The 21051-nt window shown below is 54.5% G+C and overlaps 7 protein-coding genes across 7 annotated transcripts; 4 read left to right on the top strand and 3 right to left on the bottom strand.

The window, feature by feature from the left end:
- Positions 1-202: 202 nt before the first annotated feature.
- On the top strand, positions 203-3178 carry UMAG_11026 (uncharacterized protein; the record flags this gene model as incomplete). The annotated part of the gene is made up of 1 exon (XM_011394012.1): positions 203-3178. The coding sequence occupies one exon, from the start codon at positions 203-205 to the stop codon at positions 3176-3178; it is 2976 nt and encodes a 991-aa protein (XP_011392314.1).
- Positions 3179-3265: 87 nt separating this feature from the next.
- UMAG_05872 (uncharacterized protein) lies at positions 3266-4543 on the bottom strand (the record flags this gene model as incomplete). The annotated part of the gene is made up of 1 exon (XM_011393924.1): positions 3266-4543. One exon carries the CDS (start codon positions 4541-4543, stop codon positions 3266-3268), a length of 1278 nt encoding a protein of 425 aa, XP_011392226.1.
- Positions 4544-5217: 674 nt separating this feature from the next.
- UMAG_05873 (uncharacterized protein) lies at positions 5218-8880 on the bottom strand (the record flags this gene model as incomplete). The annotated part of the gene is made up of 1 exon (XM_011393925.1): positions 5218-8880. The coding sequence occupies one exon, from the start codon at positions 8878-8880 to the stop codon at positions 5218-5220; it is 3663 nt and encodes a 1220-aa protein (XP_011392227.1).
- Positions 8881-9983: 1103 nt separating this feature from the next.
- On the bottom strand, positions 9984-10664 carry UMAG_11027 (putative synaptobrevin (V-SNARE); the record flags this gene model as incomplete). The annotated part of the gene is made up of 1 exon (XM_011394013.1): positions 9984-10664. One exon carries the CDS (start codon positions 10662-10664, stop codon positions 9984-9986), a length of 681 nt encoding a protein of 226 aa, XP_011392315.1.
- Positions 10665-11430: 766 nt separating this feature from the next.
- UMAG_11028 (uncharacterized protein) lies at positions 11431-12600 on the top strand (the record flags this gene model as incomplete). Its single annotated transcript, XM_011394014.1, has 1 exon — positions 11431-12600. One exon carries the CDS (start codon positions 11431-11433, stop codon positions 12598-12600), a length of 1170 nt encoding a protein of 389 aa, XP_011392316.1.
- Positions 12601-12987: 387 nt separating this feature from the next.
- Positions 12988-13830, top strand: UMAG_11029 (mitochondrial 37S ribosomal protein uS10m; the record flags this gene model as incomplete). Its single annotated transcript, XM_011394015.1, has 1 exon — positions 12988-13830. One exon carries the CDS (start codon positions 12988-12990, stop codon positions 13828-13830), a length of 843 nt encoding a protein of 280 aa, XP_011392317.1.
- Positions 13831-15238: 1408 nt separating this feature from the next.
- UMAG_05876 (uncharacterized protein) lies at positions 15239-20686 on the top strand (the record flags this gene model as incomplete). Its single annotated transcript, XM_011393926.1, has 1 exon — positions 15239-20686. The coding sequence occupies one exon, from the start codon at positions 15239-15241 to the stop codon at positions 20684-20686; it is 5448 nt and encodes a 1815-aa protein (XP_011392228.1).
- Positions 20687-21051: the final 365 nt, after the last annotated feature.

Here is a 21051-nt window from a genome sequence, read left to right on the forward strand (position 1 = left end):
TAATCCAGAGCGGAGCGTGGAGGTGAGAAGCCGCCGACATCCTGCCAAGGCTGCATGAACGTGGGCCACGTTGAGCCAGGCTTGCTTCGTTACGCCCTTTTGTCCTTCTTACGACTTGTACAAGCAGTCGCTCGTCCTCCTCACCATCATCAGGTCCGCCAACAGCTGGCAAAGGTAAAGGCATGCACATACAAATGCGGCGATGCCCATCTTGACGTCCTTACGCCAGAGACCGACTTATCTCTACGTCAAGGTATACTGCCTCTGTGCGCTCGTCACTCTTTTTCAAGCAGCTCCCGTATCTTCTCGCATTCCACAACTCGGACAGACCCTCCAACTCAGCAAGTACAGCCTCATACGGACACGTTTGGGTCCACGTATTGTACCTGTCGAAGAAGCCACTCCTCTGCTGAGCCACCACGCCTCGACGTCTTCGCAAGCTGACCACCCTCAATCACCAAACGAGGTCATTATCTCGAGCGATGTACTTGGCCAAGGCGAACAAGGGTCCGTGATCAAAAAGCTTCTGAGACGATGGTCGGGTAGAGCAAGGGATCTCGCCCATGTCAAACGCCTGCTCGCTGCTGATGCCAAGGATACTAAGGCCTATCCCGAGCTTCACTGGGATGCAAATGTCCGTAGGTCCTCAGCGCTGCATCCTGAGGAGGTCAATTTTTTGCGCAAAAGACAGCAACGCTTGTCATCGCAAGGTCAAGACCATCTGAAACGCTTCCTCAACCTTCCAGCAGCAGAGAAAGTGGACCCCCGCGATGTGCCACTGGTTGCACTCGGCGGTTCGGGTGGCGGCTACCGAGCCATGTACGGCTTTGCAGGCTTGATCGCCGCAGCCAAACGTTCCAAGCTGTGGGACTGCATTTCCTGGGCTGGAGGAGTGAGCGGAAGCTGTTGGACGCTGGCCGCCTATTACAGCATCGCATATCAAGATGCAGACCGTCTCGTCAGGCACTATCTAGCTGTTGCAACCGAGCTTGCGCATCCCATGAGCGTCCATGCGCTAGATACAGTGGCAAGAAGCAGCCGTGGTGTCTACTTCCTACTGGGTCCCCTTGTACGCAAAGCGCAAGCTGGTATAGTGGGACTTGGCATCATGGATCTCTATGCCACACTGACCACCTCGTACCAATTCTTGTCAAGAGAACCGAGAGCGAGACTGAGCAGAGCCAGCTTTCAGTTCTCCAAAGTCTGGTCTCGATCGGGGATCAGCTCTGGACACGAGCCTCTGCCCATCTTCACGGCTGTCCGTGTAGCACCTCACGATGCACCAGGTGTCCGACCGCATTCCGACTCATCGCTCAGCAAGGGTCAGCCCCCAAAACGCGCCCTCACACAGCATCAGTCGGCAGCGTCGACTGCGCTAGCGCCCGACCGCGCCTCGTACGTTTCAGATCCACCGTCGAATGCTCAATTATCGTCTGCCGTTGATAACAGAACAGATGTGTTTGCCCTCCCTGCTGCTAAAGGGTACTTTCAGTGGTTCGAGGCGACTCCGCTCGAAGTTGGAAGTGCCGATGTACAAGGCTATATCCCAACGTGGGCGTGGGGTCGTCCGTTCGTTTCTGGCCGCTCGCTGGACCGTAGACCAGAAGGATCTCTTTCTCTTCTGTTGGGTCAGTGCACAAGCGCTCCTGCAGGCCCACTGACTGGCTACATCACAGCTCTGCTGGCGTCCCTGCCAAAGGGCACCGCCATGTCACGCACCCTGCACTTTTTCAACAACTTTGTCCGGATGAAGCGATGGGAGCGCAGATGGGGAAATCCACTTCGTGCAGGTGACGAGCCCAATCCATTTTACGGCCTCAATGTCTCTCCTGTGTCCAGAATCAGTGGTAACAGCGTAGCGACCACCAGCATCCTAGGCATCGGCATCGATATTTTGCATGTACCGCGCCTACGGCAGCTCGCACAGCGTCGCAAGTGCTTATCAAATGACGTCTCGGCTGGTGCGAACGAGTGCTCCAAAGGTCATCGGATAGGCGAGCTGGCAGCATTGAATAAGCTAGCCAAACGTATCCTTTGCGAATCGGAGTGGGAGGAGTATCACGATCTCGCACAATCTCAGTCCGAGACCTCTGCCACGTACACGCACCTCGAGCAGTTCATCGCAAATCGATGGAGTGCAAAAGAAGCTGCTTACAAGGCATTGTACCCGAAATGGGTCGTCTCTTGGAAAGAGCTTTGCGTGCATAAGCCTGGTGCTTCAGATGGAAGCGTCAACGTTGGTCCGCTTGAGCAAAAAGGCTTTCGCACCAGGAAGCCCTCGCTGTCTTTTTCGGAAGAGTGGCGATCAAAGCATCCAGATATCTCGTCGATACCCAAGCTCCACCTTAGCCTTTCGCACGATGGCGAGTATGTAGTGGCCAACGTGCTAGTTGAAGACACGACCACTTTTTTGAACAATGCAAAGACAAGGAATGCTGAGGCATTTGACGAACTTAGCGTCTCGCTTCCGTCTTACGACGCAAACCTGGGCACGTTGGAGGATGGTACCGAGTTAGAGCTGGGTAGCAATCCTTTATCGCTTCCAGCCGTCACACAGGCGCAGAGTACAGACAAGGTGGAAGACGACACCAAACGCAGCACTCCATGGGAATCACAAGGACGCATCCGACTCATGGATGCGGGCATGTCCAACAACCTTCCAAACCACATTCTGGCACGCAAAGAACGCTCCGCCGACATCATCATCGCCTTTGATGCCTCTTCCGACGTACAAGCAGGCTCAGCAATGCAACGCATTCACAATTTCGCCGACGACTGCCAAATCACGCTATCGGACCAAACGCATCTCTTTGACCCGATCCAACCTGTTTGCACAGACCAGGAGAACAAGGTGGATCGATCGATCGAATTGAAATTTCTCGACCAGTACGCACGAGTTCTACAAGGCGTACGGGATGAGGACGGATCGACGTTCTGGCTGATCTACTGCCCTTTGCTGCCCAATCCTACAAATCCAGGGTATGATCCGAGCACTTCATCGTTCAGCAACTCGTACAACCTCGTTTGGACGCCTTCGCAGGTCAGGACATTGTTGGCGACTTCAGAGGCGAATCTGGAACTGTATGCTCTGCAAATGGTCAGACAGGTGATGCGCAAAATGTACTATGATAAGAAGGCTGCACGTCTTGCCTCCGCCTGCTTTCCGAACAATGTTTGAAGTATAGGTCCGATTCACACTGACAGACGTATAAGCATCGTGCAGCGTTGCTTGCTGATCCGAGCCGCTTCTGGGCTAATGTGTGTTCTATGTGTTTTTCAGCAACCAGCCATCGACCCAATTGGCGCGTGTATCGGTCTGCGGTTCCGAAGCGCTCAGATGTCGCCAGAGACTCTCGAGTCTCCTCACTGCCTTGTCTCTATTCTCTTGGCTGTTATCCGGTTTCAACGCCTCTTCTATCGTTTCTTTGAGGACCGGAGAGACGCCGTATACGTCGTCGATGTAGGTGGAGGCTCCAAACCAACGGGTGATCTTACGAATGACTGCTCTTCCCCTATCATCCACGCTTTCGCTCTCTGTGACATGGGACGACTCTTGGCGTCCTGTTGAGGCAAAGATACTCGAAAGTGCGTCTTGGGGAGTGCGAGCGTAGACGCCTTGTTGTGCAGCTCGGTTGTCGGGGCGTGGGATGACGAGGTCGCGTTGCGATTGCGTCGAGGCTTGCGCTTCGGCGAGTGCAAGGTGCAAGGCTGCTTGTTCGCGCGTAAAGCTCGGGTGCGAAGGCGAAGGTGCGCGGTAGTGCGGTGAGAATTGCGAGAGCACTGTTTCTGATAAACGCGTCGTGGGTGTGGGTGCTGATGCTTGTGCATGCGACTCTTCGGCGTCGAGCAGTGCAATGATGTCGTCGGATTGCACAAGCGGGGCTGCGACCACAAAACTCGCATTCGACGCTTGGGCAGGTGCTACTGACTGGTCCTTTCGCACCGACGCATGCAGAGGTGCATCCAAGTCGGTGTATGTGTCAACGCGTCTCGCGGTTGTCGGATCCAAGCCAGTCGCCTGCCACCGAATCGGTGCTTGCTGAGCTGCATCCCAGCTGTGCTCCAACTTGTCGACTCCTTGTCCGATCGTATCCTGCGCCAATTCCTCCTTTGCCGCAGTCTCGCTGCTGCCCTCGTTCAGCATCAAGCCACGTTGGAAGTGCTCAAACATCTTCTCCGCTTCAGCTGATGCTTCCCCAACTCCACTTGCCGAGGAACGAAACGTACCGGTGCGCGAGCTTTCCACTGTCGAATCAGCTGCGGTGGGTGATGAGCGCAGATCTTGGACCAACCAATCTCTCAACTCACCACTGCGTTCTGCCGACGACGAGCCGAAACGCTGAGGATCGTGCTTGCCACTGGCGCCGATGGTTTGCATCACCGAGCTGAGCTGTGACGATGCCATTGTGGTGCGCAGTGCTGCTGCTAAGCTCTGAGCCGTGCTGTTGGAACGCGTAGCTTGATCGCTTCGAGCATCTTGTTCTTCATCGCGTCCAGATGACCGAGCTGGCGCTTTGCCTTTGCCCTTCGACTCGTCCGCCATCCTTCTGCACGCTCGAGCAAAACTCGGCTTCGCAAGTACCGTATCTGTGAGTCGTAGTAAAGTGCCTACTTGCAGTAGAGACTGTGCTGTTGTCCCGTGGCTCGTGGCTCGTGGTTGTCGCCAGTGCAGCCAAGTTCGAGTTCTCCACAATTCACGATTCGTGCTTGTGCGTCAAGTCACCCTGACACAATACTCACACTCCGTCTCGGCGTGTGAAAGAAATTGCGCAATGAAATCTCCGAATCCCGAACCCGCCCGATTACCGCCGCTCGTGACTCTCCCCTCTCCCCTCTCCACTTATACACCAAAGCTCAGTTTTAGCACGAAATCAGACAGACGCCGCGGAAAGAGTGAGCAACATCTGCAATGCACGACCGTTGATGTGATATGTCAAGAGAAACACGGCTATGCGTCTAGTGCTACTGTGACGAAAATCCGAAAATGATGGATGCTAAGGAAAACAATTGTGAATGACGGGCTAGAACGACAGCATGAACGGGACGCGATGAGCCATTGGCCAGAACTGGGGCCATGGAAAATTCGATTTTGTGAGAGGGTATCTGAAGACGATTCGAGGAGACTGGATAACAGCGTCACGGTACAAGGCGGGAGGTATGAGAAAGAGACAGAAGATGGAGAATGGAGAATGGAGAATGGAGAATGGAGAATGGAGATCAAAAGTTGAGGATCTGCTTCGGATCCATAGGCAGCTCCGCCATCTTACACCCAAGATGGCACTCGAGTGTCCTAAGCATCTCGACATCGCCTCTAGGCCCACCTGAGGCGGTGACGACATTCACACACACGCTAGGCCTTGCCATACCCCCAGCGGCAGCGCAACTGATCTTGTCCTTGTACTCCTCGACAGAGCGAGGCATGTCGTAGAACACAACGAGCGGAATCTGATGCACTTCTTTGGGGTTGACGGCTAGCTCGCACACCACAAGCGCCTTGCATGGACGACTGTTTGTGTTGTTGCCGCCGTACCCTCCCGGCGTGGCAAATGTAGCGCTGCTGGCGACATTGTAGTTGGTCCCAAACTGTGAAGTGGGCGACCGGAATCTTGCCAGCGTCTGTTGACGCGTGTACGAGTTCATGTCGCGGTTCAGACCCAGCGCTTCAATGCCTTTGGATGAGAGCTTGTAGATGAGCGCTTCTTGCGTTGCAATGTTGGCGCAGTAGATGACTGTCTGGCCAAAGTCAATGTCTTCGAGCAGATCCGAGATCAGGTCGAGCTTCATCTCCCCGGCAGGATTGTGAGAAAGACCCGGGATCGGGCTTGCTGTACCCATGCCGCCGTTCGAGGTCACAGCTACATAGAGATAGTACTGTCGCAGACCCTTCAACGCGGACATCATGGGATCCTTGGCTGTGCTGATGCTCGAGTTGACTGGATGCGCACCAAGAGCATTGGTGGGCTGCGAAACGTCGCGCTGAGAGCTCATGGTCTGCATGGCTGAGCCTAGGCCATGAGGTCCTCCCTTGGTGAATGAGCCGCCTGGACCCGACTGCATAGTAGTGCCGCCACCAGCCGTGCCTGCACCATCACGACGAACAAGCACGCGCACCGATTCGCGAAGATGAATCGACTGTGCAAAGTTTAGCACATCCTGGGGCACGGTGTTCGAAAAGAGTGCGACCTGTCGATCGATTGTGGCTGCTGCGCTTGTAGAGCTTCCCAGGTTCTCGTTCGGCTTTTCGAACGGCGCAAAGATTGTGTTGCCGCTACCTTGAGGCAACCCTGGGCTGAGGCCTCCAGCATCTCTGGCCGTATTTGCACTCACAGTTGGCAAAGGCAGTACTCGAAGCATTGTGCTAACGTGATCAGCTAGGTTTCGAGCAATGAGCTGATCTACCTCGTCCAAAACCACGATTCGTGCCTCGTTTGGCTTGATTGTAGCGCTTCCTGGCCCTTTGCCGTGGACATGCAGAGAGGAAGCGTTGTTGGTCATGTAAGTGAACAGCTCGCTCATTTTCTGCGGGGTGCCAACTACAACGTGTGGCCATGCCTGAACGAGCGATTGGGCCTCGTGGTGAACGTCAGTGCAGCTGGCCGCGACCATGTGCACACGGATGCCAAGAGGGGCGCCAAGACCCAAAGCCATGCGCTGCGCCTGGGTTGCCTGATCAACGGTGGTCGACACGATCAGTGCAATCGGACCACGGTTGGACGCAGTCTGTCCGGGGCCGCCAGTTTCGTTGAGGACGTTGAGAACCAGTTGCAACGAAGGAATGACATACGATGCGATCCTTTCCTGTGTGGGCGGAGCTTGGGCGATGATATCGCTTCCCCGCAGAAGGAAGGGCAAGGCGCGTTGCTGGATCTTGTTTGGCGGTCCGAGGCCATACTTGAGAATGGAGCGCAGCAAGTCAGGATGCAGATTGAGATGCTCCCACTTGGACACAACCGCGTTGGGTTGGATCATACCAGTGCCAGCCTGAGCTGCGTTGGTTGTGCCAGGTGCGGCCTCGTCGAGGTTTGGACCTGCTCCAGTTGTACTGCCGGCTTGACTAGGACCTTGGCCGCGGGCGTTACCGCTCTGGCCGGATGAGTTCCAACGTCGATCCGCGCCGTGGTCTTGTCCCCGAACGTTGGGTCCGCTCCAGCCTCGATTGTTACCTGAGGGACGTGGACTGAGCGTGTTCAAGGACGCAAACGACCCATTGGGGCCTGTATTGAATGATCCGTTGGGATTGCTGCCAACACGAGGCGAAGCAGCGCGCTCGAGAGCGCCTGGACCTCCCAATTGGGGCGTTCCTAGCATTCCGCCCGTCGATCCAAGGCCCAAACCTGTAAGCGAAGGTGTCGAAGGGGGTACAGCGCTGCCTAGACCGTTACTCTGTAGTGTCAGCAGGTGAGAGACGCTGTTGGCCAGAGCACTAACTTGGGCGTTGAGCGAGCGCATTTCCTCGGTTGTGTAGCCTCCCGCTGCCGCTGCGCCCTGCGTGAGGTTTGCTCCGCTGTTGGAGAGACTTGATGGAGGGAGTGCTTTGGTACGCTCGAGCAGGAGCGAAACATTTCGAGAAATGCCCGAGATCTGGCGTGAGAAGTCCTTCATGCCACTCTCTACTCGCGTCAGACGTTCGAGCATGTCTTTGATTACGGCTGACTCGACTGTGGCCTCTTCAAAAGGGCCTGTAGGCTTGTCCAAGATGTAGCCTGCAGAAACGGAGCGAAGAGGCGGCTGGTTCGGAAAGCCCGAGCCGCTAAGCGGGCTTCCGACGGGCGAATGGGCGATGGAAGGACCACCGTTTCCGATCGTCGCTGCTGTAGGCGAGAGTAAGCCACCGGACAGATTCATATAGGATGGAACCGCCAATGTTGGAGTCATACGACCAGCTGCTGCTGTTGCTGCTGCTAATGCTATGTCCGAACGGCCGCTCCGTCCCAACGAGCCTGAATTCAAGCTAGGAGAGATATGATAACTTGTGTGCCCCAGCTGGTTGTCAAATGCCGACTTGAGAGACGGGTCCACGGGCCCGTGGTTGAATTGAGCCGAGGATGGGCGTTTTGACGCGAGGTCGAGACCTCCAAAGGCAGCATCAGTGTCGATACTGTGCGAAGCCAAAGGGGAAACGGAAACATGGTTGCCTTGGCTGCTGACTGGTCTTGCCGAGGCAGAGGCGGAAACGTCGCGGCTAGAAGGATGCACCCAAGAGCTTGGCCGAGGTCTGCCAAAATTGGAGCTTGATACATCGTGGCTGAGCGTAGAGGGAGACCGGCCAAAGGACAGAGCTGCCACCTGATCGTCCTGGTCGAAAGTGTGCTGCGCATCGAGGAAGAGTCTCGGAGTGCCAAACTCTGATTCGCCACTGGTATTGTTTCGATCGTGCGAACCGGCCCCGTTTTCATGGAGAGACGGCGATCGGACAGGTACTGAGAGGCCAACCTGCGCATGCATAGATCCTGGCAAAGGCGAACGCGAGTTGGCTGAACGGAAGCTTTGCGTCGAAGCGGCGAAACTGTTGGATCGGCTGACCTCCGCTTGCTTCTGGCCATGACTGCTGGAGACAGCGCTGGTCCGAGTGCCGCCTATAACCCCAGCCCGAGGTACCGCATTAGTCATAGCAGAGTCAACAGATCTAACGGAATCATCCACGGCTATATTTGCACTGCTCCTGGCAGAGATGGCAGAGTTGGAGCGAGCAGGTGCGCCAGGCTTGTTGGGCAACGGATGAGTTCCGACACGCGAGGATTCGCCGCGTTCCAATGCGGTGTTTAGCGGCGTGCCTGCACCAAGGCCGCTCTGTTGATCCGCACCGGATGCGCCGATCCCGTTCTGAGAGGCATTGTTAGACCAGATGCTGTTTCCAGGCAGGAAAGGTGAGACCGACATGTTGAGACGCTACGTTGAGCAGCTGAATCAGCTGCCCTTGTCACTTGCTCTCGGAGCCTTCGAGCACAACAGTAGCGTTCAGAGACGAGACTCGGAGAGACTGCAAAGTTGTCGGATGGAACGTCAAAGTCGAAAGCTGAGCAGCGAGGAACCGAATCAAGTTCTCAACGGATAGTGGAACGGCACCCAAGAGGTGTTGGTTGGGGTTTAGCGCGCCTTTGCCTGGCTTGACGAGGTAAACGAAAGGGTTTCTTTCGCGCTGAGCAGTAAAGCGAGCTCAAACTGTTGGAAAAAAAGAGAAACCTAGGTATACAGTATGTGTGCTGTGGAAAAGACACGTCAACCGACCTCAAGCCGAGTCGTGAGTCCAACCAACACTCAGGACTCTTGCCCAATGCACTCTCGGACGCGCGCGCTCTCTTTCTCTCTCTCCCCTCTCAGTCTGACCTTCTGATAGGTCTCGTGATGTTTTCTCAATTCGTGATTAGGGGTCCAATCAAGACATACAGTATCAAACCGCCGAGCCAGCGCAACACTACATGCAAGCGTGCTGTGCAACGCATGCAAAGCCAATCCACAGTTACGATTTTTGATTTTTGATTTTTGATTTTTTTTTTTTGATTTTTGGGAGTTGGGCCTCATCGTCGATCGTGCAACTGTCACAAATTGAGCAGGGGCTTTCATTCGTGATTAGCCTCTGTCCTGAGCAGTAGGCTGCGAGGCTGCGATTCTCATTGTGCCACTCTTGGATCGAAGGTCCGTGCAAAAAAAGCTCGTGCTGCCGAAAGGATGCAATCGCGACGGTCTGTAGGATGATGTGGTCTTACAACACATAGCCCATTGCACCTGGCGGCTGTGAACAGAAAAGGAGCTGGCCGTCACGAATGAACTCAAGGTCTCAAACAGCGCCGCTATAGCAGAGCAACTATACAAAGCCTGAGGTGGACTCAGCACGTCGGGCGAAATGCTTAGCGGTGAGAAGGTATAGTACAAATGATGACGCGTGGACTGCGATGACACAACAGCTCGTATCACAGCCAAGCCGTCACAGAGGATACGGAGGCTTGTATGACATGGAGTTACCTGATTGCACTATTAAGCAATCAAAAGAATTTGATCCAGATGATAAATAGGAACAGGAAACCTACCGCTCCGACGGGCGCCCATTTACGGAAAAGAGCATCTAGATTGATCTGTCGTGCAGCCTTGCGGTACTTGAGCGACTCATCTCGTAGCGACGACGACATGGTCGACATCTGATCCAGGCTGTCACCTCGCCAAAGCAGATCTTCCATGTTCTTTGTCATGATGCGCGTAACATCCTGCAGATCTTCGTTGAGTCGGTCCAAATTCGATGACGCTGCCGACTGAGCTGTGCGAGAGTCTTCGTAAAGTCGTTTGGTTCGCTGCATGAATGTGTCAAAGCTCACAAAAGCGTATGGACGGAGCGTTCTCTGTTCGACCTGATTTCCGTAGCTGCGCTCAAACTCTTTGGACAGCTCGTCAAGGTACGAGAAGGCCAGTTTGCGCGGATACGACTTTTCGGCGATGGTGAGGTATACGACGGACGATGGCATAGCAGGAGGCGGCGATATGAGGTAGTGCAGGGTATACTTGCCGCTCTCGATGCTGCATCGCTGTTCCGAAGACGGTGTGATGCGGCGAAAGATGAGCTTGGCTTGCTGCTTGTGCTCTGAGAGGTCAGTTTCGGTCTTGCCGTCATCGACGCTCTGCGCCAATGGCAGACCATCGGAGACTCTTGCAATCTGTGTTGAGAGTGGCATGTTTGCAGCTCGAGTGGAGTCTTACGGGATAGGATCGCCAACGATGATGAAGGTTGATCGTAACGATGGAAGGGCGAGAGCAGATTCGTGATTGCAGCTGGAAGAAACGCGTCAAGAAGGAACCAGTCGAGCCATGCCCACAGTCACGAGGCGACCAGTCACGCAGACCGCAACTCACGACTCTTACGTGGAGGACGGCTTTTTGGAGAAAGTGAGTTGCGTCGATCTGACAATCTGGAGTAAACCCACGTTCTTAGACCTAACAGCACGTGTTTGTTGACAAATTCGTGATTCGTGAATCGTGAATTCTGCAACCAAGCAACAACAACGGCAGCGAGCGGCCTCGCCAAACCACAAATCGTGAATCACGACTCGTGACTGCGACTAAGGCGCTGTTTTGGCGATTTCCCCACCTCCAAAAAAAGTGACACGCAGACACAAGATCGAGCAAGCGACCTTGTATACCCATCGTCCGAGCCCGCGACAAGCCAAGTCGTCCGTAATCACGAATCCAGTCTTCATCATCTCCCCCCGGATCCCCATCTTGATTCCTAACCTGTGCATCCTTCACTGTATCGGGCTAGCTTTAACGTATCAGGCGGCGAAGGAGACATTCCTCGTACACACGCGCTCTTTGCGCCTGACCGTTACCTTCAACAACAACCTATCTTGTCATCGCTTATCAAACGCGCCATCTCTCAGCACCCATCGTTCATTCCGACACTCGACAGAACATTCAGACGATCTCCTCTAATCTGCACTCGCTATGATGGATGACGTCAATGACTTTTCGGGGCAGGACCCTGGCACCCATCTCACGCTCGAATTGCGTGGTACACGCTTTACTATTGAGCGCGAAACCATGATGAACTTGCCCGAGTCGGTGCTGCTGTGCCTCTTCCCCAACGGTCTCATCCTCACCCGTCAGCCTCGCGTCCCGTCGCTGATGGATCAGGATGGCGAAGAGGACGAAGAGGAGCTGTACTTGGTCGACTTTGATCCGCAGTGTCTCTCGTATGTCCTCAGCTTCTTCAAAACTGCGCAAGACGAGTTCTACGGCACAAGCGAGCTTTCTGGCAAGTATAGGCCCAGTTCATCCTACGGCAACAACTCTGGTCTCTACCATTATGCTCAGGCGTCGGGAGAGGGTGTCGATGTTAACCAGGCCGGCATGTCGCAGATCCCATTGATGAACAAACAACCCATCATTGTCTTGCGCGAGGAGCTCGAGTACTTTGCCATCCCACCAAAGACTGCTGCCGCTGCCCCTGGCGGCGCGGCGTTAGGTGTTGTCGACCCAGAGACGTTTGAGGGCACCGATCCGTCCACAGGTCACCCAACTTCGGCGCTTTTCCGACTCAAGTATGCATGCGGAGATGCTTTGCTCGACCGCAAGCAGATCTTTACTGCTTTGCAACGAAATGTCAACAAGGAGAACAACTTGGCCGAACAGCACCTCATTGATATGCTGTGCATGAGCGGCTTCGATCGCGAGGACACGTGGGGTTTTCGAGCGCTCGAACCGAATCGCTGCTGTATAACCTCGATTGCGCTCGTATTGCTCAAGACAGGCATCACACATGCAGGCGAGCTCGAGGCAGAAGGCATTCATCTGGACTCCTTGAATGCAGCCGAGTACCACGATCCCAGTGGTCAGACGAGCATGATGCACAACATCCGCGTTGACCACCAGCAGTTTGCAACCGCGCAGAAACTGCTCCTCTTTTGGCGCAAGCCCGCCAGGAAGTGCTGGTGGGATGGTATTGACATTGTCCTGCCTGCGTCGAGTCCAGAATCGGCACACCCTTTTGAGCCAGAAGACCTGAACGACGCAAGCTTGACGGCGAAGGAGGTCGAGTTGCTCAAGTCAGGAAAGGGCAGAAAGGTACGAGTTTGGGCCCGAAGAGTGTGGACATTGGAGCTCAGCTTGATCTGATGCTAGGCTGTTCTCAGGTCACTGATGCGTGATGCAACCCCAAGCCGTACCGGCTCTATACCCATTATTTTAGTATGTCATGCTACTTCTTACCTGAATATGGACATTCGTTATTCTGACGCTTTTCGATATCGCGGTCGTGCTGCCACTGAGCTTGTGAGCGTTTAAGAGGCGAGTTGGTCGCGCCCTTGCCTTGCTTTCGTGATTCAGTCGCACGGGAATTTTAGGAAGTGGTAGAACTCACGTGATGCGACCTTTAAAAAGCCAATTTCGACTTTCTTCTTGTAAGTCTGGACATTGCAGACCGTCATCTTCCACAAACCATCTACAGCATCAGCTCCACAACCCGCCACGATCGAGCATATTGTCGAACTGTAAACGCTCGGAATGGCGTACAGATCAACGGGTATCGCCCGTCAGCTTTTCAACACTGCAGCTGTAGCATCGTGCACCTCGAAACCGACGGCAGTACCTGTTGCCAGGACCTTTGCGTCTGTGCCTAGCCGCTCGAATGCGTCAACCTCTTCCTCTGTCACCTTGGATCAACTCCGCAAGCCATCTCAACCATCGGCGTCGATTGAAAATGGCTCTTTGACAGCGACAGTAACGGCTGCCGAAAGCGACGCCGTTTCTGCTGCACCGGATGAAGAGCAATTTGTGCTGCCCAACTGCTTGCTTCCCACCGAAGCACTTGGACGTACGCATGGCATTCATGTTGCAACCCTACACCTGCGCTCCTACGAAGACGGTCGAGACAACCTGGAGCTTTTTGCCGACTTTGCGCGACGAGCAGCATTTGCGATCGGTATTGCTGCGAGCGGCGTCGCTTCGCTTCCCATCCGTACATCACTCTGGACGGTGCCTCGATCGCCATTTGTGCACAAAAAGTCGCAGGAAAATTTTTGGAGGAAGACGCACTCGAGAGCGATCAAGCTTTACGATGCCAACGACCAAGTGGTCGATCGCTGGTTGCATTTTCTGCGCATCCATGCTTTGCCCGGTGTAGGCCAGAAGGCCGAGCTGTTTCGATACCACGAAGTGGGTGTAGGCGGAAAGCTGATGGAGGAGGCAAAAGCTTTGCAGCGTTCAAGTACGACGGTTCTAGGTGGTGAAAAGAAGGGCACAGACGTTTCGCCGCCGCAAGGTTCGGCTGCGGAAAGCATCAAGAAGATCGCTGATAGAATTGTTGAAAACGAGATAGCAACGGAGACGCCGTCAGAGCTGAAGTAGGATAGGCGCATAGCATGAGAAGACGGCTAATGCGCCTTCAGAACCACGTATGATAGCATCGTACTGATCGAGCACATTCCATTCGTCATTAAGTTGACTACACGCGATCTGCCTGTTTGTGCTTGTTCGTCGTGTGTGTGCCTGGCTCACTCTGGCGGTATTCAGAGGTCTCTCTATCTCCTGCTCGCAATCATCGTGAATGGATTAAAGAAGGGGCCTCTCGCTTTGGCTCACGCGCACGACCAGACGAGGCGTGGGTATGAGTCACAGAGCGTGACTTTCGCGAGGGTCGTGGGTGAGTTTCGTGTGTGTATGATTCAAATGGTTATCAAATCATCGATGTGCTGTGTTTCGCGTCTGAGCGCGTGTCAAGCAAGGCTCCATCCAGTTTTGATTCGTGATTTATATTTGACCACAAAACGGTCCCGCTTCTGGTTCAGATTTGTGATTCCTGCGCAGGACCAGAGAAAGCTCTTTCATGCATGATTCATATCATCAACAGCGGCGGCTACAAGCACCAAGATGCTGTGAAAGGGTGGGTGGATTTGAGACTCGAGTGTCGATAGCCTCTTGTGCTTATCCGACGGCTGTGCACAGGCGCTCTGAGCATGCAAGATTGATGCAGTCACGAGTATTTTTCCACAACGTGACAAAGCTCAAAATCAATCGTGAACCGTGAACTGTGAACTGTGAACCGTTAATCCACGAGCCAAATCGTGAATGAATCGTGAATGAATCACGAATGCGTCGTGCCTGTGACAAGCGTCGAGTCGTGAGTCGTGAATTGTGAATTGTGAATTGTGAATTGTGAATTGTGAATTGTGAATCACGAATCGTGAGTGTTGTTCTTCAGCCGCCGCCTCCAACTCCGCACGCAGGGCGTAAGTCACTTCGCATTTGTCACGGTCATCAAACACACACTGACACTCACGACTTGATAGCAGGCTGGCTCTTTAGCGCCTCACCATCGTCCCTTCTGTCCAATAAAGACGCACTATTAGGACACGGCCGCCACCGCAACTGCCACCGACAGCAGTCTTCCACTTCTTTTGCAAGACAATTACTCGCTTGCACGCGCGCCTGTATCCCCTGTACGCCTCGGGCCGTTCTCAGCCTCCTACATCCACTGCGTCGCATCGGGGTCCCCTGTCCCCTGTCAGCGCATCTCGACATCCAAGACAAGTCGGCTCAACAGAGCTCATGTCAGTCACACAAATCCAGCCCAGAACTGTCCAACCACGCCCACGCCTACTCGTACTCCGCTTTGCACGCTACCATTGAGGTATTTCTGCGATTGCCGCTGTCTTTTCAAGCTCATGTCTCGTTGCCTCGGCAGGCAGGCTCGATGAAGTCGGCTCCTTCTCACCACGCCTCACATACGGCGTAGCAAAACGTGTTTCGAGTCACGATGCGATCTTCGCCATCTAGCTCGGTGGGCCAAAGCCGCTCGCCTCAGGCTTCGCAACGCTCGAGCCCTTCTCGAATAGCACACCGCCACCAGGTACGATCCGACCAATCCATCTTGGCCGCCAGAGTGGTTGTTGCGGAAGGAAGCGAATTCGTTCTTGAGCCTCTTCCAGTTCGAACCTCTCCTTTACCGTCCGCATCACCAACAGGACAACACAGACGCATATCTGCTCCTAACCCACAATCCTATTCCTCACGACCGCCACCCTTCGCGCCATTGCCGCCCATCTCGAACTCCAGCGCACCACCTCGCGCAAGACAGGTGGATCGCCCCTACCGTCCGCCGCCTTCGAGTAGCGCCCGCTTCTATGAACGCCAACAGCAACGTTGGTTGCTACAACATACTGACCCGCCACCGAATACACTCGAGAAATATTCAGCTCCCAGCTCCATTCCTCCGCTCTTGGCTTCACCTCCTCTTTCAACGTCTCGTCCATTCTCCGCAACCACCAGCCTCGTTCATGCACATCCTGCTTCACCATCACATTGCTTTCTGCTCGACGCAGAGCAACACAACCTCGCAGCTCGATCTCGCTCGGGCTCCAACGCTTCCCCTGTTTTACGTTCGAGGGCGAATAGTGTCAGCTCTCTAGCTCCACCTGCTACAACCCTTCGTGCTCGATCAGGCAGCGCAGGAAGCTTCACCCGCAGTCGTATCTCGAACGGTTACATGTCCAACGATGATGATGAAACCGTCGAAAACCAGCCTTTGCAGCTCATGTCAGCCGTACATCAGGACGCCAACGAACAGCAAGCACGGCCCAGAAGCGCGTCATTCCTCCCAACGCCATCCGACCATGATCCCTTACCTGCGTGCAAAAAGCAATCGCCAGAATCAACCTTTGTCGATACCACCTTGGGCGACTCTGGCGATGCTGACTGGGATGCCGAGCTCGGAATCTCTGAAACCGACCATGCAGAGCCTTTAAGGCTACCTTTACTTCCGTCAGCAGAGCACGTCTTGCAATCCTCCCGTATCAGAATGTCCGACTCTATCCTTACTGCGCCGACTGCCGTCGTGGCGAGTAACATTACCAAAGACTCGTCCAACCCGCAGTCGTGCCTGCAAAGCATCAATGCTGCCGATCTCAGGGGTATTCGAGTAACTTCTGCCGTCAGCGAAAACTGGGATGACGACTTTCTTTTCCAAATCGATCAAGAGCCGATCGACTCTGAGCCTCACAATAGCTACACCGGTCAAAGCCAAGTCGCAAGTGATCATCCTAACTCGGAGCGTGATTCGGCCGAGAGGCTACTACAGTCACACGCAGACCAGATGGCAGCAAGCGAAGACGACGTTGAGAACTGGGACGATGCTTTTTCTTGGAATGCGGAGTCCATCTTCACGCCATCAGCCTCGACATCCTCCTCACTATACGACTTCATGCAGCGATCGGACGCGAACGACCGCTTGTCACTTGGAAACACGACTTATGCAAAATCAGCCTTGTCCCCAGAATTGCCACAGACCTTTAGCCGGCAAGCGGATTCAGCCAAAGGACATGTCCTGACGAGTCAAAAGAACAACCTTCCAACTGTTTCATCAATGACCTACGCCGCCGGCATCTCAGCTCGTCTTGCTGCACAATCTGATGGCGAGTCCCATCAAGCCAGACTTTTGCAGGACAGTGCCGACCACTCTGCTCCGCGCTATCCGGAATCTAAGCAATACAGCGCTCTCTCCCGAGATCGCGGCATGCGCAGCAAGACTCGGGTCGTCAATTGTCGCACTGATGACAGCGGGGATGAAACCGAGACCGAGATTCCCTCTAAAGAGGCTCTAGCGTCTGCATTGACTCGTCCTGCTCGCCGATCCCTAGGCTCAGCTCTTGGTTTCGACGTACGCCGCAAGAGTGTTGCCAAAGACGCTGCAGTGGGCAAAGCGTCGCCTGTTTGTGTTGAGACTCAGAACAAAGACAATGTCGACTCTACGCAGGCAAAGTCTCACACGAGATCTCAGTCCAAGTCCAAAGTTGGCGCTCTGCAAAGATTCAGTTTCTCGCGCTCTCGTCTCAATGTCGCCAACGTGTCCAGCACCAGCATCAACGAAATGCAACAGGCAGAAGAAAGCCCTCAGCGGCCGTATGTCAACGATGCCAATAAGAGTCAAGCTTCTCTTCTCAGTCACGCGTCCACCTCATCGAGCACCTCCCGACACGGATCCACGCCAACCAGTCTGGAAAGGAGCTATAACATGCTCCGCAGCACCAGCTTCCGCCGGCTGCTTGGTCGTAGCGAGAAGAACAGTGGTGTCGCCATTCCCCGCACAACAGTAGACCAGGCATCGACTCTGCGACGCGGATCTGACCCTTTCCACCCGATGCTGCCTGTCTCTAGCCCTCCAAGAGACAAAGTATCGGCTCACGCAGTCAATCAGGTGATGTCATCAACATCTGTTCGGAATACTTTCAGGCGTTCGATCGAGGTGACACCCACACGTCCCAAGAATCAGAGCGGCCGGAGAGGGAGTGACGGCTCTCAGCTTGATCTACTCGAGCAGGCCCTTTTCGATCGATCCAGCAGTTCAATTACATCTCCGACGTTCGTAAGACGTGCCAGGCAGCAAAGCGATGCGTCGAAGCCTACGAACCAGCAGCCCTGTGAAGGGTGCAATCCGCCTGCCGCTCGGCCATCGCTGCCTCTGGACTACAGTGGCATTCGACCTAGTCCCACATCGGGTCTCCGACGTGATCTTTCCAGCTCCAATACACTGCGCGCTGGCCTCAGCTTTGCACCCGGAAACGCCACCAAACCCAGTGTAGCGATCTCTGCACGACAATGGAATGCCTCCAAAGATACGTACGCGCCGGCGCACTCTGACGCCGCTTCAACCGATGGTTCAGCGGCACTATATCCATATAATGGTGAAAAGACGATGCGAGGCCCAGGCGGGCATAGTTCGGCGAGCAGATCAGTTTCGGCATCAACTGCGCATAGCCATACGAGTGTTGAGTCACTCTACGGCTACAGAATGCGAAAGCAGATATCAACTTCAAGTGGAGCCGACGCACCTGACTCGGAGACCTCGTATGGCACCAGTAACGGAAGCTCTCCTCGGTTCGTGCGTCAGAGATCTTCCACGTCCAACTGCTATGCTGATGTTGGTTCTGCTATCGACACTAAGGACACAGCCTGGCTAGCTTCTGTTGACTTGTCTGGACAGCAGGAGTCTTCGAAACGGCACGAAATTCATCACGGTCGCGCTTCCAGCATGCCAGGCTCGCCTCTAGCTCTCGAAAACACTCTCGATGGCACGCCTGCAGTACCTCTTTTGCGCACTACTCGGAAGGATTTGGCTCCAGACACCTCATTGTCACCTTCCCAGATGACAAAGCAGATGCAAGTGGTGTCCGTGCCACCAGGTGTACTTGACGCCACCTACCAGCAAGCACCGCCAAGCACCACAGATCCAGGAGTATTTCTGGCGAAGGAATTGAGCATGGACACAAGCGCGCCGAGCTTGGCTTCATCAAGTCAAGCGATGGCTCCATCAGCAGCGTCCATATCATCCCGAAGGACCGCTGCTCGACGCAACAGCCTGGGCGATCTGAAGATTCCCAGCCGAATCAGCAAAGCTCAGACGGGCATTCGCAATAACATGAATCTGGTCCGCGATTTTGCCAAAGGCATTGAGGAATTAAAGGTACTGAAGGCGAGCTACATGGATTACAAGATGAATACTCCACGCATAACATCCAACGCAGGAGAAAGCGTACAGAACTGGCTCGAATGCGCCGATGTACTCATAGGCCTCGGGGAAGGACGCAGCGAGTCTGACGCAACCGCACGCGTCGACACGTTGACTCACACGCCACTTTCCGAGCATGTCGACGGCCGATGCATCACCTTCTCCGATGCCTCTGCTAATGTTGGTCCCACATCGCCTCTCGACCATCTAGCAAATCGGCAAATGTTGACTTCTGGTACCAGAAGTACCAGCGGCATGAGCCAGAGGACGACATCCACCATGGATAGCGGGCGGAGCGTCGATGTGCATAGAGAGATCGACATCTTGTCTGTCATCCTGGGAGGACAAATGCTGACTGCTGCCTCTCACAGCGGGAGCCGATCGCATGCGCGCTACCAGGCTGAAGCGTATACCCGTGAAGATCTGCCACGTCAAAACAATACGTATCCGGTTCCGAGCTCGCAAGGTCATTCCATTGCCTCTATGGCGGACGAGTCAAAATTGGCTACGCCCAATGGCGAGACGTTTGGCGGAAAGCGAAACAGTGCAGATGATCGAGCAAGTACATCTGAGCGACCTGTCAAGACCGCACCTGGTCTCAGCAGCTCCTCGAATCCTAGCCTCGGAGATGTCTCTGAGCTCAATAGAGATGATGTTGGCGATGTCAATCGCAGTGCTAAGCGTCGCCTTCGAAGTGCCAGCCGTGCCGGGCTTCAAGGTCTCCGGGAGCTTCTCAAGGTATTTAAGGGAACACCTGTTGAAGACAGTGGTGCGGCCATGTCAAAAGGAAGTGGGTTGACCGAAATTGAACCCGCGAGAGATGACGCAAAGGACCAACCAAGGTACTCGATCGACGGCGGCCCATTGACTCCCACGACATCGAGACCGAAGCGCAAATCGATCACTTTGAAGCGTCGATCTTTCTTGCGTTCTAAGACATCGCTGGAGAGCGTGTCAGCCAAAGCTGCAGACATGCAGGTGCCGCCAGAGGCCACGCCGCCTTTGCCGTTGTCTGCTGATGTTGGCTGGTATTCGCAGCCCTCAGCATCCCAAAAAGACAAGCGAAAGCCAGAAATGTCACCAGCCAAGTCTTCGCTCGACATGACGTGGGAGGCCGGATCAGCTGATCGTTCAACCCAAGGCTTTGAGCCTAGACGGCCGGCCACGGCAAGTTCAAAGGCGGTGAGACGTATCTCTTTCCAGTCAGTGCTCGGCGGAAACGGCGCCAAGCGACAATCCAAAGACGTAGCGCTAGTCAGTGAACCAAGTCCCAAGCGCAGCAACACTCTGCAACAACACGTCACACAAGTAAAATCGACGCAGCACGAGCGTTCACATTCTGTTGTTCAACACGGCTCGTCATTACAGCACGCTCGTCCAAGTCTTGTCACCGGAACCTGCGAGGTGTCCCGGATCGCATCGCTAGATCCACGTCGTGTAAGCACGTCAGTCGATACACTGCATCGTCAAGACCAGCTTCAGCTGCAGCTTGCGTCTCCTGCTGGTGCTTCGCGTACCGCACAGGTTCGAGCGCACAGCTCCACGGAAGGCACAGCACCGCAGCCACCGATGATACAGAAGCTAGCGCTGAGACCAGAAGCGATGCCAGGTCTGTTGGTCTACGTAATGGCGACCAAGCAGCATCTGCAAGCGGCCATTGACGAGATGGCTCCGTCGTCGAGGCGAGACGTGCTTCTCTAGCCCATGTGCACTATGCCATCCACACTCATTGTCTCTCGTTTTGGCTGTGCAAAAGTCGATGTAGAATCTAAGTTGGGCTCTCTCTCTTCTTGCCCTTTTGTTGGCTTGGATTGTGGTATGCGACAGAGAGAAGTGACATGTGGTGCTGGAAGCCAAGGAATGCAGTTGCTGGATGTTCAGACTGCACCCGGGCTGCGTCAGCCGGAAATTTATCAGACAAACACCAAGTTGCAGCCTGCACCGTTGCGTGGACACTTACTGAGCGAGATCGAGGTACAACACTTCGCTTTGATTTGATGGTTTACATCAGAATCGAAGGCGTTCAAGCTTGGACAGACCTCTTTCATCACAAAGCCGCAGTTGGA

Source organism: Mycosarcoma maydis, chromosome 20, assembly GCF_000328475.2.
Source record: "Mycosarcoma maydis chromosome 20, whole genome shotgun sequence".
NCBI lineage: Eukaryota > Fungi > Basidiomycota > Ustilaginomycetes > Ustilaginales > Mycosarcoma > Mycosarcoma maydis.